This window comes from Papaver somniferum, unplaced genomic scaffold, assembly GCF_003573695.1.
Source record: "Papaver somniferum cultivar HN1 unplaced genomic scaffold, ASM357369v1 unplaced-scaffold_11, whole genome shotgun sequence".
Taxonomy (NCBI): Eukaryota; Viridiplantae; Streptophyta; class Magnoliopsida; order Ranunculales; family Papaveraceae; genus Papaver; species Papaver somniferum.
This window is the reverse complement of record NW_020619936.1, coordinates 631359-646323: the sequence shown is the minus strand read 5'-3', so window position 1 is coordinate 646323 and position 14965 is coordinate 631359. Positions and strand designations below refer to the sequence as shown.

General features: G+C 36.6%; 1 protein-coding gene across 1 annotated transcript; it reads left to right on the top strand.

The window, feature by feature from the left end:
- The first annotated feature begins 6825 nt into the window (after nucleotides 1-6825).
- LOC113328545 lies at nucleotides 6826-7860 on the top strand. Its single transcript, XM_026575625.1, has one exon. It carries the CDS (start codon nucleotides 6826-6828, stop codon nucleotides 7858-7860), a length of 1035 nt encoding a protein of 344 aa, XP_026431410.1.
- The last annotated feature ends 7105 nt before the right edge of the window (nucleotides 7861-14965 follow it).

The window sequence follows — 14965 nt, the reverse complement described above, 5'->3', positions numbered from 1 at the left end:
CTGTAACCATATGCAGAATATAATGCGCTTAGGAATCTAAGTATTTTTCAAACGGAAAATGAGTCATTTGTCCAAATATTTTTAAAACATGGTTCAAATGGACGAGTAAAAATTAATACGGATGAAATGGACACCAAAAAAAAACAAGGATGAAACTGGATTCATCCTGACTTAAACTCAAAAAATAGGAAGATGAAACTGTTTACATCCTGGCTATTTTTACATTTTTATCCATATAAACAGTACCAAAATCTAAATGTTCTTTTCACCCAACAATTGTTGATTTTGGTCTTTTTAACCAATTTTGTGTTTTTCAAACACTATAAATACATACCCTCTTCCTATAGTTCAATTCACATCCCATAAGGTCATCATATACCCTTTCTCTTATTAATTTGATCTAAACACACTATTCTCTCTAAAACAATTCGTTTTTTTTTTTGCAATGAGCTCTTTAAATTATTATGGAAACCATAATAGTGGTCAATATCAATATTATTATGGAAACTATGACGTCTATTCAAGTAAACTCTACATCTATTCAAGTTATTGATAAGGAAACAGACACACATCACTCCTTCAACGTCAGTTTCTACAACGACACAATCCGGACAACAGTAACACACACCATCCATTGCCGATCAATGGATTGGAGATGTATATGCCCGTTTCGGCAGAAAAATCGAAAACCACAATCTTGTCGTGGGTCTCCACATCGAATGGGTACGGTTACGTGAAACTAGTCAGCATAACAAAGTTGCAGTGTTGCAACTATGTATGGATGATCGATGCTTAATATTTCAGTTGTTTGGTCGTGATAAAGATCAACTCCCTGAATCCCTTTTCGATTTTCTCAAGGACGAGAGAATTAGATTCGTTGGAGCTGGGATCGATCAAGATGCATATAAGCTTTGGGTTGATTACGGGTTTAATGTTGCTAGAACCTAAGATCTTGCGGGTTTGGCTGAATATAAGCTTGGAAGATAAATGGTGCATTCAAGGTCCACTTTGTGCCCTTTGCCCTAGTCTTTACAACATTTCTAGCACCAAAAATACTTGTATCCTCGCAGCTTATCATGATAGTGCAAATGGCTTTTATTGGGACTTGGGGCTTAGTCATAGAAGACGTCTGTACGATAACTTTCAGTTATGTTGCCTTTGTTGGAGTCGATTGTGTTCCTACCTAATCAAGAGGATCAATTGGTTTGGTTGGGTGACAAGAAAGGAATGTTTACTCTGTCAAGGCGTACGCACATCTTTCTCAAGGTACAAACTCTCCTATTTATTTTCATAGCTCTAAAGTGTGGTCCAGGGCCTGGCCACATCGTGTTGGTTTCTTTCTTTGGCAAGTGTGCTTGAATAGACTGCCACACTCTTAGTAATCTTCATCATAGGCGTACCGCACTGAACTCTCCCAATCTATGTTATTTGTGTGGCATTGCCGAAGAAACCGAAGACCATTTACTCCTGCAATGTCCCTTTGCCTTGCGTGTTTGGAATTACTTTATTGGTTTGGCTGGTGGTGGGACCTTGCTTCGAACAGTGAACGATGTCATTGTGGGTTGGAAAAACTCCCCCTTTTCTGCTCAAGGTCTTCAACTGTGGAAAAGACTCCCTGCAGCCATTCTGTGGAGTTTATGGAAAGCTCGGAATGATATCGCTTTCGAAAGAAAACCTTTCAAGTTGAATGATGTTATTAGAAACATAAAAATCGATGCTTTCAATTGGTCTAGGGGTTTAGATTGTTTTAAGGGTATTAATACCTCCACTGTTATTGTTGGGTGGGCGCTTTTCTTTTTAAATCCTCCCTAAGTTGTTCTTTTCTATTTAGGTTTGTAGTTGGGATTTTCCATTCATGTTGTTGGGTTTCAGTATGTTTTCCTAGCCTTCCTGGCTAGTGGGTTATGTATTCTTTCATTCTTTGAATATATTATCTTTCTTTGTTGAGAAAAAAAAAAAAGCTTGGAAGAAAAGATATTATTCTTTATAGAGCCGGGTTGAAGTCTTTGATGCGGGACGTACTCGGAAAAGATCTCCCCAAGCGTAGAGGGATTACCTTAAGTAGATGGGATATGGATTTTTTAATGGACGACCAGGTTGAATATGCTTGTTAAACCTAGACCAATTTCAGATCATATCCCTCTCATTCTAGATCTTTCTGACCCTTCTTGGGGACCTTGTCCTTTTAGATTTGAGATCCTATGGTTTTTGGAAAATGGTTTTGTTGAAATGGTGGAACATTGGTGGAACTCTTTTTGTTTTGCAGGTACACCTAGTGGGACTTTTTGGCTAAAGTTAAAGGAACTCAAAGAGCTTCTCAAAGTGTGGAATAAAGAAATTTTCGGGCATACAACAACAAAACTAAATAACATCTTGTATGACATTCAGGTGATTGGTAGTACATCTGAAGTTGTAAGTCTAACTGAAGAACAACTCACAGATAAGATAAACCTAAAGGCTGAATTTGAAAAAGTAACTCTTATGGAGGAAACTTCTTGGAGAATCAAATCCAAATCTAAATGGATTAAGGAGGGAGATAGGAATACAACTCATTTTATGAGAATTGTTGCTGCCAAAAGGAGGTACAACAAGATTTGACAATTATATATAGGGTTAAGAGGTAAAATGCCCCAAAATGGACCACAAGGTTGTGAAAATGCCCCGGACGTTAGGCAAAATATTAAAATGCCCCATTCCGTTACTTTTACCTTAAATAGTCAAAATTGGTCAAAATTAGTCAAAATGCCCCAATTTGACTAGTCAACTATATTATGAATTTTTGATTTTTCCCTTCTATGAAAATGACGGTAGACATGCGACACATGTGCTAATAATTTCGTGAGACAGTGGCAAAATAAACAGTTGACACATATGCAATGTAAAAAGTCGACACGTGGACTATGGCAGACACCTGTACCACATGAGTGGGTTCGTACGTGTGCTTCTAGTCTTATCTTCAACCTGGTCGTGTTTCAACCACAGAAAAAAAAAGCACCAGAACGATAGAGAGAGAAAGAGATCGAGAGGCAGAGAGAGATCGAGGGACGGAGAAGAACAATGAAGAACCAGATCGAGAAGAGAAGATAGATGAGACGGAGAAGATAAGATCCGCGTTCGAGAACAGGTAATTTCCCTTTCCTCGTTAAACCCTAATTTTGTTTTACGATTTATGATTTTCGATTCGTTTGTTGTTCTTGAAAATCAACCTTGTCAAAATGGTATATGTGATTTACGAACTTAGGTTTCAGAGACTTGAAATGAAATTGGGTATTAGGGTTTCAAAAGCAGTAATTAGGGTTTCAGAAGCCAAACTGTAATTAGGGTTTCAGGGAAACGAAATTAGGGATTATAATTTGGGTTTTTTCAATAGCAGATGAAATTGGTTTATATGATGATTTATAATTGTGTCTTTGTGTCTCTGTCTCTCTTTCTCTAAATTCTGTCCATCTCTTTTGCTTTATAACCATGGCATGACTAAGAATGAATTTACTAAATGAGATTTTTAATGTGTTGATTAATTTTGATTACTGCATTATAACCTATATCTTATATGTTTCAAATTGTATCCACATAAAGATTTACTTAGTAACTTGAACTGCCCTGAATTGAATGTGCACTAGTAGAATTAAGGGATAGTATAAACAAAACAGGTAGCTCAGGTTTTGATCTTACTTGTGATAGTATGAACAAAACAGTTCTACAACTACCATTTTCGGGAGATTTTTTTGTTGCGGACATTTATTATACGTCGAATGAGATAGAATTGTACGACCCTGAAAATTGTCTTGCAAAACGGCTCATAAATTTAGATCTTTCAAGTTCACCATTTGAGGTTGACTCTTATCAATACTATACGTTTCTTAATTGCTCTTTGGCAGTTGTTCGTTATCTTATGCCACCTCCTTTACAAATGAAGCCCAAAAGTTGCATCAGCAACTTAACACACACAATGCTATTTACAATTGTTATTATTTCAGATATTATTTTAAGGTTGCCAATTAGTAGTATTCAAGCAAATTGTGAAACAATTGACACCGTTTTTGTGCCAATCCCAATACCTGTGTCTTTATATGGTGGTCATGAACTTAAAGACAATCTCATTCTCACTTGGAAAAAATTATTTCATAAACTCTATTTTAATTGGAATGCAGACACCATTGATATAAAGGATTTCATTATGAAAATATGCATCAGAATACCAGCCTCCGTGAGCTTTCTTTATTGATGGTGTTCAGCGTTCCAGGACTGTAAAAAACAAAATACAAGATCCAATAGAATGTGCACTAGTAGAATTATAGCCTATATCTTATGCTATTGCAGAATGGAATAGTAATAAACAAAATACAAGATCCAGCTAGCTTATTTTCATGATTCAGTTGTTTTTTTATTGGTTCATTGTGGTGTGGTGTGTTAACCATTATATTGTTATAACTGATTATTGTTTCATTTTTGTTAAATGTTTCAGAATGGGTAGTGAGGATAGGAATTTCCGGATAACTGATATAGGTCTCCGGTTTAGGGACTTGTATTGTTTTGGTTGTAAAGCTGGTACAAATGGAGAATCTTTCATGGAATTTCCGGATAACTGATGTTAGTTCACTAGTGGACAAGGCAGATAATATAGCTAAGAAGATCATTAGACCTCAGTTGCAAACTGACATACCAAAATGGGTTGCTAATAATGCAAAGGGTATAATTCTGATGCTTGTTTTGGTTCCCTTTTGTTTGTTTATTTGATAACTTATGATATGAGTGAAATGCTAATTTTTGATTTGTGTGTACATAGAAATTGGTGCTAGCAGCGAGGAATGGAAGTTTTGAGAGTTCTTACACAAAGGCACCACAATTGCTCATAGCTGCCACTTCTTTGAACCCAGTTTATGTTTAAGAGTGTTAACAGTTTTTTATTTATGAATTTGATGGCGGACATACTAGTAGCAAGTTTATGTTTAATGACAGACCTTACTGTTTTCATTTTCACCCTTGAGCAAGCAGCCATTATCCAAAAACAACCCAATAAGACACGCTGGTCATTTGAAAAAAAAAAACTACAATTTCCGTAAAACATACCCCTTCATCTGCGACCGTCCATTTTATAGAGTCGACACGTGTCTAAATCTCACCTATTTAGTACACGATGGGCAAATTGGCATAAGCCAAAACAGTTAGCTGCATGTCAGCTAATTTGTCATAAGGGTATAAATGTCATCTTATCACACGTGCGAACCACGTGCATGGACTTTTGACCATTTAACCATCTCTAACGGCAAAAGTAACGGATTGGGGTATTTTGATAAGATTTTGGGGCATTTTAATCTTTTGCCTAACGTCCGGGGCATTTTCACAACCTTATGGTCCATTTTGGGGCATTTTTCCACTTAATCCTTATATATAAATGGTGTCTTGGTTTCTGATAAATCAATTTTGCAGGATCATATAGTTTCTTTCTATCAGTCTTTATTTTCTGAGGAAATGATCATTAGACCTGAACTTGAAGGCATTCAGTTTAATCAAATCAATAATGAAGAAGTTGCAATTCTAGAAGCTACAATGACTGAAGATGAAATCTTTTCAGCTATAAAAGAATTGGGTCATGACAAAGCGCCAGGACCAGATGGATAACCCATAATGTTCTTCTTAAAATGTTGGAATTTCTTGAAGCAATATTTCATGGTAGTAGTGCATGAATTTTTTTCAAATGGGAGTATTGATACAAGACACAACTCAACTTTTATATCTTTGGTTCCTAAGAGAGATTTTATTGAAACAGTCAAGGACTGTAGGCCAATCTGTCTTCTCACTAGTGTTTACAAAATTATTTCAAAAGTGCTTGCTTCTAGATTGTGTCTGGTGATGGATAAAATCATATCTCCTGTCCAGTGTTCTTATATCCAAGGAAGACAAATCATAGATGGTACTTTAATTGCCAATGAGATGGTAGATTCTAGACTCAGCTCAGGTAATTCTGGTTTAATTTGTAAGATCGATTTGGAAAAGGCATTTGACAGGGTAAATTGGGCCTTCTTAGAAAACATGTTGAAGAAGATGAGTTTTTGTCAAAAATGGTGCAAATGGATGAGGTTTTGTTATTCTACTGCTTCTTTTTCCGTTATTATTAATGGTTCTTCTTTTGGTCACTTCAACAGCTCTAAAGGAGTAAGGCAGGGAAACCCTTTGTTCCCTCTGTTATTCAATATTGCAATGGAAGGCTTTTCTAGATACATAGACAAAGCAGCTGCAATGGGTCATTTCAGTGGTTTTTCAAATGTGCCTAATGGAATTGTGATTAATCATCTACACTATGAAGATGGCACAATATTCTTTCTCAGAAACTCAAAAGATGAACTTCACAATCTGTTTTATTCTTTGAAGTGTTTTGAAATGGTTGCAGGTTTAAAGATTAATACAGCAAAAACAAGACTTGTACCAATTGGTGTTTGTCCTGATTTACATTCTTGGGCTGAAGAGCTTGGATGCATGACAGACAAGTTTCCTTTCATTTATTTGGGTTTGCCACTTAGAGCTAAGGCAAATTCAAAAGCCATTTGGGATGTAGTACTTGCGAAAGTTGATGTCAGACTTTCTCAATGGAATAAGATTTCAGTTTCTAAGGGAGGTAAACTTAGAATGTTGAAAACTATTCTTTCATCACTTCCTCTTTATTACTTCTCTCTTTTTAAAGCACCGGCATCTGTGATTAACCAACTAGAAAAGAAAATGAGAAATTTCTTATGGGGAAGTTCAAATACATCTCATTTGATTAACTGGAATTTGGTGATGTCCGACAAAAGTAGAGGAGGTCTGTGAGTCTTAAATCTCAAACAAATGAATATTGCGCTTTTAGCAAAATGGGTCTGGAGATTTGGAGTTGAAAAAGAACGACTTTGGTGTAGGATTATTTCTGAAAAACATGGTGCAATGTCTTCTCATTGGTTACCTGGTAAAGTTTTTAATCCAAGTGGGATATCTTGTTGGAAAATCATTGTAGAAACAAGTTCTCTGATTAATACTTGTTCTAAATTCACTATACATTCGGGTATAAAAGTGTATTTCTGGTTTGATAGGTGGAATGGTGTTGATTCTCTTAAATTTTCTTTCCCAAATCTTTTTAGATTGGCAAAGGATAAATTTTCTTCAGTCATATCTCATATTGACAATGGTAATTGGGTCTTTGATTTCAATAGGAGATTACTAGATAAAGAGGTTACTCAATTTGCATCGCTACTTCTCAGAATTGGTTCCTCACCTCCACCTCTAAATAACATGCCTGATACAAGAAGATGGAGCTTAGGGAATAATGGAGTTTTTTCTGTCAAGACCCTTTACTATGAGCTAGTCAAACTAGTTAGCGTAAGTGATTTTCCTCCCAAGTTTGTCTGGAATTCAATCATTCCTCCTAAAGTCTTTTTTTTTGTTTGGTGCGCTGTACATGGAAAGCTCAACACTAAAGACCTGTTGCTTCGGAAAGGAATGACTTTGGATCAAGAATGCATCATGTGCGGAGATGCTATAGAAACTTCTGGTCATTTGTTGCTTCACTGCAAAGTGACTTATAAGTTATGGTTAAATCTAATTCCTACAGGATGGTGTTGGATAATACCGAACTCTTTTTTGGACTTGGTTCAAGGTTGGCAGCAGCTGAATCAAAGTAGTAATTCATTGTATTGGAACTTGATACCAGCAGCTGTGGTGTGGGTTATTTGGGGAGAAAGGAATGCTCGAACTTTTGAGAGTTCACACACTTTCAAAACAGATATTGATCTCATTATTGAAGCCAAATCTCTGATTATTTCTTGGGCTTCAGTTTTTGGCCATATTATTGTCTCTGCAGGTGACAATTGGGATGCCATCTTTTCGTAGCAGTTTCATGTTCTCTGCTACTGTTTTATGTAGTTTTGATTTTGTCTGTTGTTTTTTTATTCTGCTACTCCTTGTAGCTTCGTTTGTAAATTCTCTTTTCTAATAATATCTTTCTCCTTTCGATCAAAAAAAAAAGAAGGTTGAATATGCTTGTTTAGATGCTTACGCTTCGATCAGGCTTGGTGTTGATTTGATAGGTCTTCCAGCTGCAGCAAATATGGGGTATTCCCAAAAGGGTATTAAGAATTCTTCCAAATAAACTAACCAGGACCAAGTTGTTAAGGCAACTAACCAAGTCCAAGGCGCTAGGGAAACTACCAACCAAGTGAAATGTGAAACTGATAGTTAAATTCTCGGTTTCAGGAACTGTTTAGATAGGATATGGTTTTCTTGCTTTAATTGTTGTATGGCTGATGGGGTCGAGAAGACGGACATTCAGTAAGGCAAACAGTATTCAGGTGCTAAAAAAAGGAGTTAATTAAAGTGATGAAGAGTGTCAGTTACCTCAATTAGTATAAGTCTCGACTCCATTTGCTGGTAATCAGAAGATACAATGCTTATACCACTATAAAAACAAAGGTATGGTGCCTTCTTTTAATGTAATGTTGGTTAGTAACTTGGTATGCTTAAGTCGATTAGAACTGTCTATTACTCCCTCAGTTCTTTTTTAATAGGCCAGTTTTGTTTTTAGCGAAATTTAAGGAAATTAAGATAATTAATCATTGAAAGTGGTCCTCATGACACTTGTCAATAAAAGAAGTGACATGAAATGGTCCCCATGACACTTGTTAGCAAAAGAATTAAAGTGAAGTGGTCCACATGACACTTGTCGAAGTTAAGAGAAAAGTGGTCTCAAAAATTAAAATAACATTTGACTTTCCCAATTAGAAACTGGCCTATTCTTTTGAAATTTTTATTTATAGAAACTAGCCTATTAAAAGAGAACGGAGGGAGTATTATTTTTCAGTTTACGATTTAGAACGGATGAATGGGTTGGTTCTTTTTTTTATAGAACAAAAGAACCAAGATGTATTTTTGTTTTCAATGGACTTTTCCAAAGCACGAGATGATATTTACTGTGTTGTTTGAATTAAACTGAATCTGAACTCTCCACCACTAAAGAGTAAAGACACTTCCAATGCCAAATATGCAAGAGAAAAGGGATATGCCAACACACCTTAACCCATGCATCAGGCATTGGATCTCAAATGCAGCTCAATATCGCGTTTGAAGAGTAAAACAGAAAAGGCTAACTTCAATTGCAGACGAAAACTTTCAACTGCTTGAACTAATTGTCAATAATCTTCACCATTAGGAAATGCTAGTAAATGGGAAACCTAAGGAATGGCAGGGTTATCTAGACCAGTTAGCAGCTGCCTGCTGCGTGTCAGGTCTACTTGGGTATTGCCAGGCAGTTAGTTCCCTGGCAGCAAAATGTTATAGGGTGTGTCTGAAACTCTAAATAGGAAATTGTTTTGCTCTAAGCCGGATATAAAACATTTCAATCACATGACAAGATAAAAGCAAAAGTGCGAAAATAGAAATTACCCATGGCAAGAGTAAATTTTTACCTCATTTAAATAGGTTGTCTTCAGCACCATTATTAGAACAGGCAGCCAATTGTGAAGTACATGGAGTTACCAACCCAAGTCCCTGCCCCAAGTAATAATTTCAAAAAATGTAATAGGACATCAGACAATGCATCCCAAAAAGAGGGCTCTTGCGGTCTCTCAACAATCTATAGTAAACCAATTGAAAAATGGCCTAGTTGGTCAAGACTCGTGAGGCAGTCTGTGAGGGCAGTAGTTCTAGATGCCGTACTTAACATTCCGAAATAATCCAAAATGAAACTCTTACAAAAAAACAAAATTAACAGCAATAAAAAGAACGAATGTGAAATTTACCAAAAAATAGATGACACGAAATCTGCCAAGATATGCAGGTAGTACTGGAAGCATGATTGCAACAGTCGTACAAAGAAGTAAAAACAAAAACCAATTAGTAAGATTGGTGTTACCCGATTACTGGAGGTAAGCATAAGCATAGCATCCAAGCGGGGATGCCAGTGGGGGTGCGCCCCATGGACGCTTGGTGCCTCATTCTTCAGATCCAAGCGGGGATGCCAGTGGGGGTAAGCCCCATGGACGCTTGGTCAAGGAATGGCTCCAAGAGTAATCAAGTTTCCAAGCCTTACCAATTGGCTGATAGTATGTCCGATATTTTTTGCTTATAAACTAGATTAACAAACATTGAATTACCGATGTGGGATTATTACCATTGTTAATTCTATCTAAAAAAGGAAATAGGGTTATCGAGCAGGCAAAACTCCGTTGCTACACGGGCTGTAATTAAATCTGCATGGTACGACTAAACTAATATTAGTAGAGGCCCAATAAAGGTGAGCAACATCATTCGACGAAACACAAAACAACAGAATCACCAAGGTGAAATTGGCAATACATAGATTGACTACCATAAACGCCATTATCAGATCCTGCAGCAGACTGAAAGAAATAACCAAAGCTTTACAATTGAGGAGCATGACCAGCTCGCCAAAACCAACCCACTGATAAGGAATCCAATATATTACATGACCGATCTGATTTGTGAATACATTGATCAAATTCTGAATGATGAATGCTGCTAATCAAATCGGTGGTAAGTTATATTGCTGAGCCGCCAAACCTTGTTGCAAACAGGACGGAGAAGAAGAAGATGATTAGGATTTAACTGTCGAGATTTCCTCAGACACCCTATAAATTAACCTCGCTAAATTGGGGCCTATGCCACTTAATTGGGGCATATGGATTTCTTCATCCACCCAATATAGAATGATAAGGGGTGTTTAATGATTATAAAATTACTAAATTAACCTTATAAAACTTTAATAATTCTAACACAAATACAAATACAAAATCATAACTTAATTAACAAATATAAAAATTATTAATCAAAACTCAACTTCCATCAAAATTAAAACTAAATCCTAATCAATCACAAACAACAATTATAATCTAATTTACTTTTGGTTTTCCAAAAAAAACAACAACCCAAGAACAAATAATTCAAGATTTTGAGTTAAATCCCTTTAATCCCTTCCTTCTAAGAGATACTCTACAATGATTTACCTCTAAAACTTTGAAATTCGCTCATCAAGGTATCTGAAAATCACCCAGAATAAGTTTATATATAAACCATAGTAATCTGATTGTGAAAAGAATCGATATTTACTGTGAACCTACATACCCCGATTCTGGGTTGATGTGATGAACATCAACTATAATCGGATTACGTTAATACACAAATCAACCGATTCTTGATTTATGTTCGGATCATTTTGGACCATATGTAATCCGATTGTTTTAGTTAAAAATCTATGTATCCAATAATCGGATTGCATTATACTTCATATAAACCGATTTTGTAAAAGGCGCAACAAACTACTTCAGGAATCGGACTTTATAAATAAACTTAAAGTCTGATTCTGGAACAAAATTCATAATTCCAAGTTTCCCAAAAAAACAAAACCACTTTCATTCATTAAGCTTTTGCAAAATACAATATAAGAAAGCAACAAAATATAAGCATCCGATAGGTCAAGTTTTTAACATAAGGAAAATACTCATTCCAACAAATGGAGACCCTCGAATTGATCCAGCTCGATCAATTCCTCCCATCGTTGGCATCGTATTTTTTAAGCCACTCCTTGGTGAGCTCCGAGATAACTTATGTACCGGTGGTAATGGAAATCATCACGTACTCTAAGACCGACATAATGTATGTTTTTATGGTTGAATAAAACAATTCTCCGATCCTTAAGCGATTCATCCCAAATGGTGTATTTTGGTGCGTATGTATAACATGATCCCTTACCAAATAGATGAACAACGCAACTCCACGTTTCCGCCAAGACATGACCACATAGAGGCATTTGCATCCAATGCTCTCGGGTAATTGGTCCATTCCCCTTTGGTATTTCTTCAAAAATCACTTCTTTGTCTTCTCTTGTTTTTCCTTCCTTCATCATCGATATGTAAAATTCCTTATCTTCTTGTAGGCGCAAGGCCATCATCTTTCTAAAATATTGACATTGGGTTAGGTTCTCATCGTCCGCCAAACTTATATGGCCTATTTGTTCCGATGCAACGTGATAACCACAATTCCCATCGGCATCCACGTCGTCGGTGGATAACACATAGGGCTTAGTCATTTCAGGAAGTTTCGAGTAATACTCCTCAAATATGGTGTAACAAGTTCGATGGGGTCTACCTCGTTCATCCCTAGGAGTGCTTCTATCACTAAGAACGGCCCTTAGAGTCACCATAGAACCCTTTTGTCTTGCTTCTCCCTTCCATTCATGTAACCTTGATACTCGTGTTGTACTCGATTGACTCTCTTGAGAAGGAACGAATAGATTGTTTGGCGCTTGACTCTCTTGAGAAGGATCGATTGGATCCACATGTTGCGAAGGAGCACTATTTGTCCCACTTTATCCCTTCTTTGGTCGACTCCTTTTCCTCTTAGCCGGTGCCTCTTCATTATCAATTTGTGAAGGAATGCTTGAAACATTTGTATTGGCTTGTGCACTATTTGTCCCACTTTCTCCCTTCTTTGTTCGACCCCTTTTCTTTGGAACCTTCACCTCTTCATATTTATCGTCTTCATTCTCATGTCTACAAAGGATTCTTTTATGACTCAACAGCGGGTTTTTTCCAGTACCCATTGCAACCTTAAACTATTTCCTTTCTTCCTTCCAATCCATGTTGGTAGGTGGTCTTCCCGTCGGCGGTAGCACCGTTGGTTCTCCGACCGGTACCATATGGGGGTTCGCGGCTATTTTTAAGTCGTACATCAAAACTTTTCTTCCCAAGCCATCCTTTTTTGCGAATTTCTCGATGATTTCCCTTCCAATATCCGTGTCCACAAAGGATTCGAGTGGTTCTTCGGTTGGGGGTGGTTTGAAAGTAAATTGCTTCCAAAACGGATTAATGATTTCAAAAGGAATTCCTTGTTGGTACTTTGCGATCATGCGACGAAACGGAAATCCGAAGGTCGTCATCGTCATACATTTGCATTCAATTTTTCTTCTCCCCTTCTCCTTATCCACATAATATTTTTAATCATTCATCATAGAAATGATTGCCCAGTGAGACACCCTATAATTTAAATTTCTAATCAACCGATGGTGTTCCTTGTAGCTTGTGATGATTTTCATCGTACTCTCTTCCATTTGAGCGGTTATCTTGATAATATCGGCCTTGGTATATTCATGGATGGCTTCTTGTAATGTAACCACGGTGTTTTGGCTCCCTCAGAGCAAGCTTTTCAAACGTCTATGAGATCCTTCCGCGATACTTGTCGCCTCATTCTTGTAATGCATGTGTTGGTACATGTAAGCATACACAAATTTTTTCTTGTACGGATCCAACAATTCCTTCAAGCACTAAAACACACACTTCTTGTAATCTTTCTTTCATAGCCCAATATAACTCTCCAAGTAGGATTCGAAGTCGGCCACGGACATTGAATATACCATTAAATCCCAATGATGTGGTTTCAACCCTCAAACGGCCGCGTGTCCATCAAGAGATTCCGGATCATCATGATTGTGACAACCATTCATCACTTTATAAAACTTGTATACCTTACTACCATCGGTTCTCTTGGGTCTATTAACTATAATCTTAAACGGGCAACCATACTTCTTTGATTTAGTAATGTATTCCCTTGTTGTTTTCGTCACGTACAGTCTTTCCTTTGCCCAATGACTTTCTTGCTTTCCACCTCTCTCACAAACAATTTCCAAACGATCTTCACTTGAATGATGGCCTAAAACTAAGGCGCATTTGATATCTATTCCCTTGTCTATAAACCATTGCTTTGCATCGTTTCTATCTTCCCATTCCAAATCGGTGTAATAGTGGGCAGAGGTATCAACACCTACGGGTTTGGGATGATCTTCGTCAAACACCGCAACAATCTACAACAAATATCAACAAGTTGATGATTCAAAATCGGTTTATATGTTACAGTCGATTAAACCGATTTTCTACAATCAGTTTATATGTGCAACTATAAAGTACGATTAAAGAGTTGTCTAAAAAATTCCAAAGTCCACAATCGGTTCACGTCTCGTGTCATATAATCCGATTTTCGTTCACATTTCTCCTGGAACTTTAAGAATCGGATTACATATACACGAAAATAAACCGATTGTCGAATTACGTGAATATTCATGTGAAGAAATCGGTTATGAACATCACCAACAAAAACCGATTCTGGTCGCGTACTCATCGTGCCAAAAGTTTACTACAATCGGTTCATATGATGATGAACAAAGACTGATTTTTGTACCCAATTTGGGAATTTAACCCATAATCGGTTTATGTAGTGTTATAGAATAAACCGATTCTGGAAAACGATTTTGAATTTTTTTTCCTTTTGGGCGATCGAGAGTGCGAATACATGTTTGTAGATCGTTATAACTCATACCTGTTTATTAGAAGCATCATCACCTTCTTCTTCCCGACGAATTTGTTCTTGTGCTTGAATAATGTCCTCAAGCATTCTTTAGTTGACATCCTCTTCTTCCTTCAACAAATTATCCAATTCGGTAGGATCGAAACCATGATAATCTGATGCACCCACTTCTTCATCACTACCAGAGTCTTCATCATCACTATAAAGTTTCATTTTTCTAAGAAAATCACAAACCCTAGTTTTTTCTTTTTTCCCTCTACTTCTTCTTTCCCTCCAAACCTTAAAAGAAGAAATGGATTTCCACTCTAATCCTAACACTATAATCAAACTCAAACGCTAATTAATTTAACTAATACTAACTTAATTAATCATCACTAATTTAATAAGGGTATATTAGGTATTAACAAAAATGGTGGTTAATGGTGGTTAATGTTCATTTGCTTTTGTATGTTTCTAATTCTGGATGATTAATTTCAAATTCTATCTATTGTTCTCATAATCTAACTTGCTTGTGTTACCGATTTTTTTGATTAATTGGTGTATGCAATGTATGTCACAGTTTATGTGTTATTTAGTATGCTTAAGTTGAACTATTTGTTATCCAACCCATTTGGACTTCTTTTGT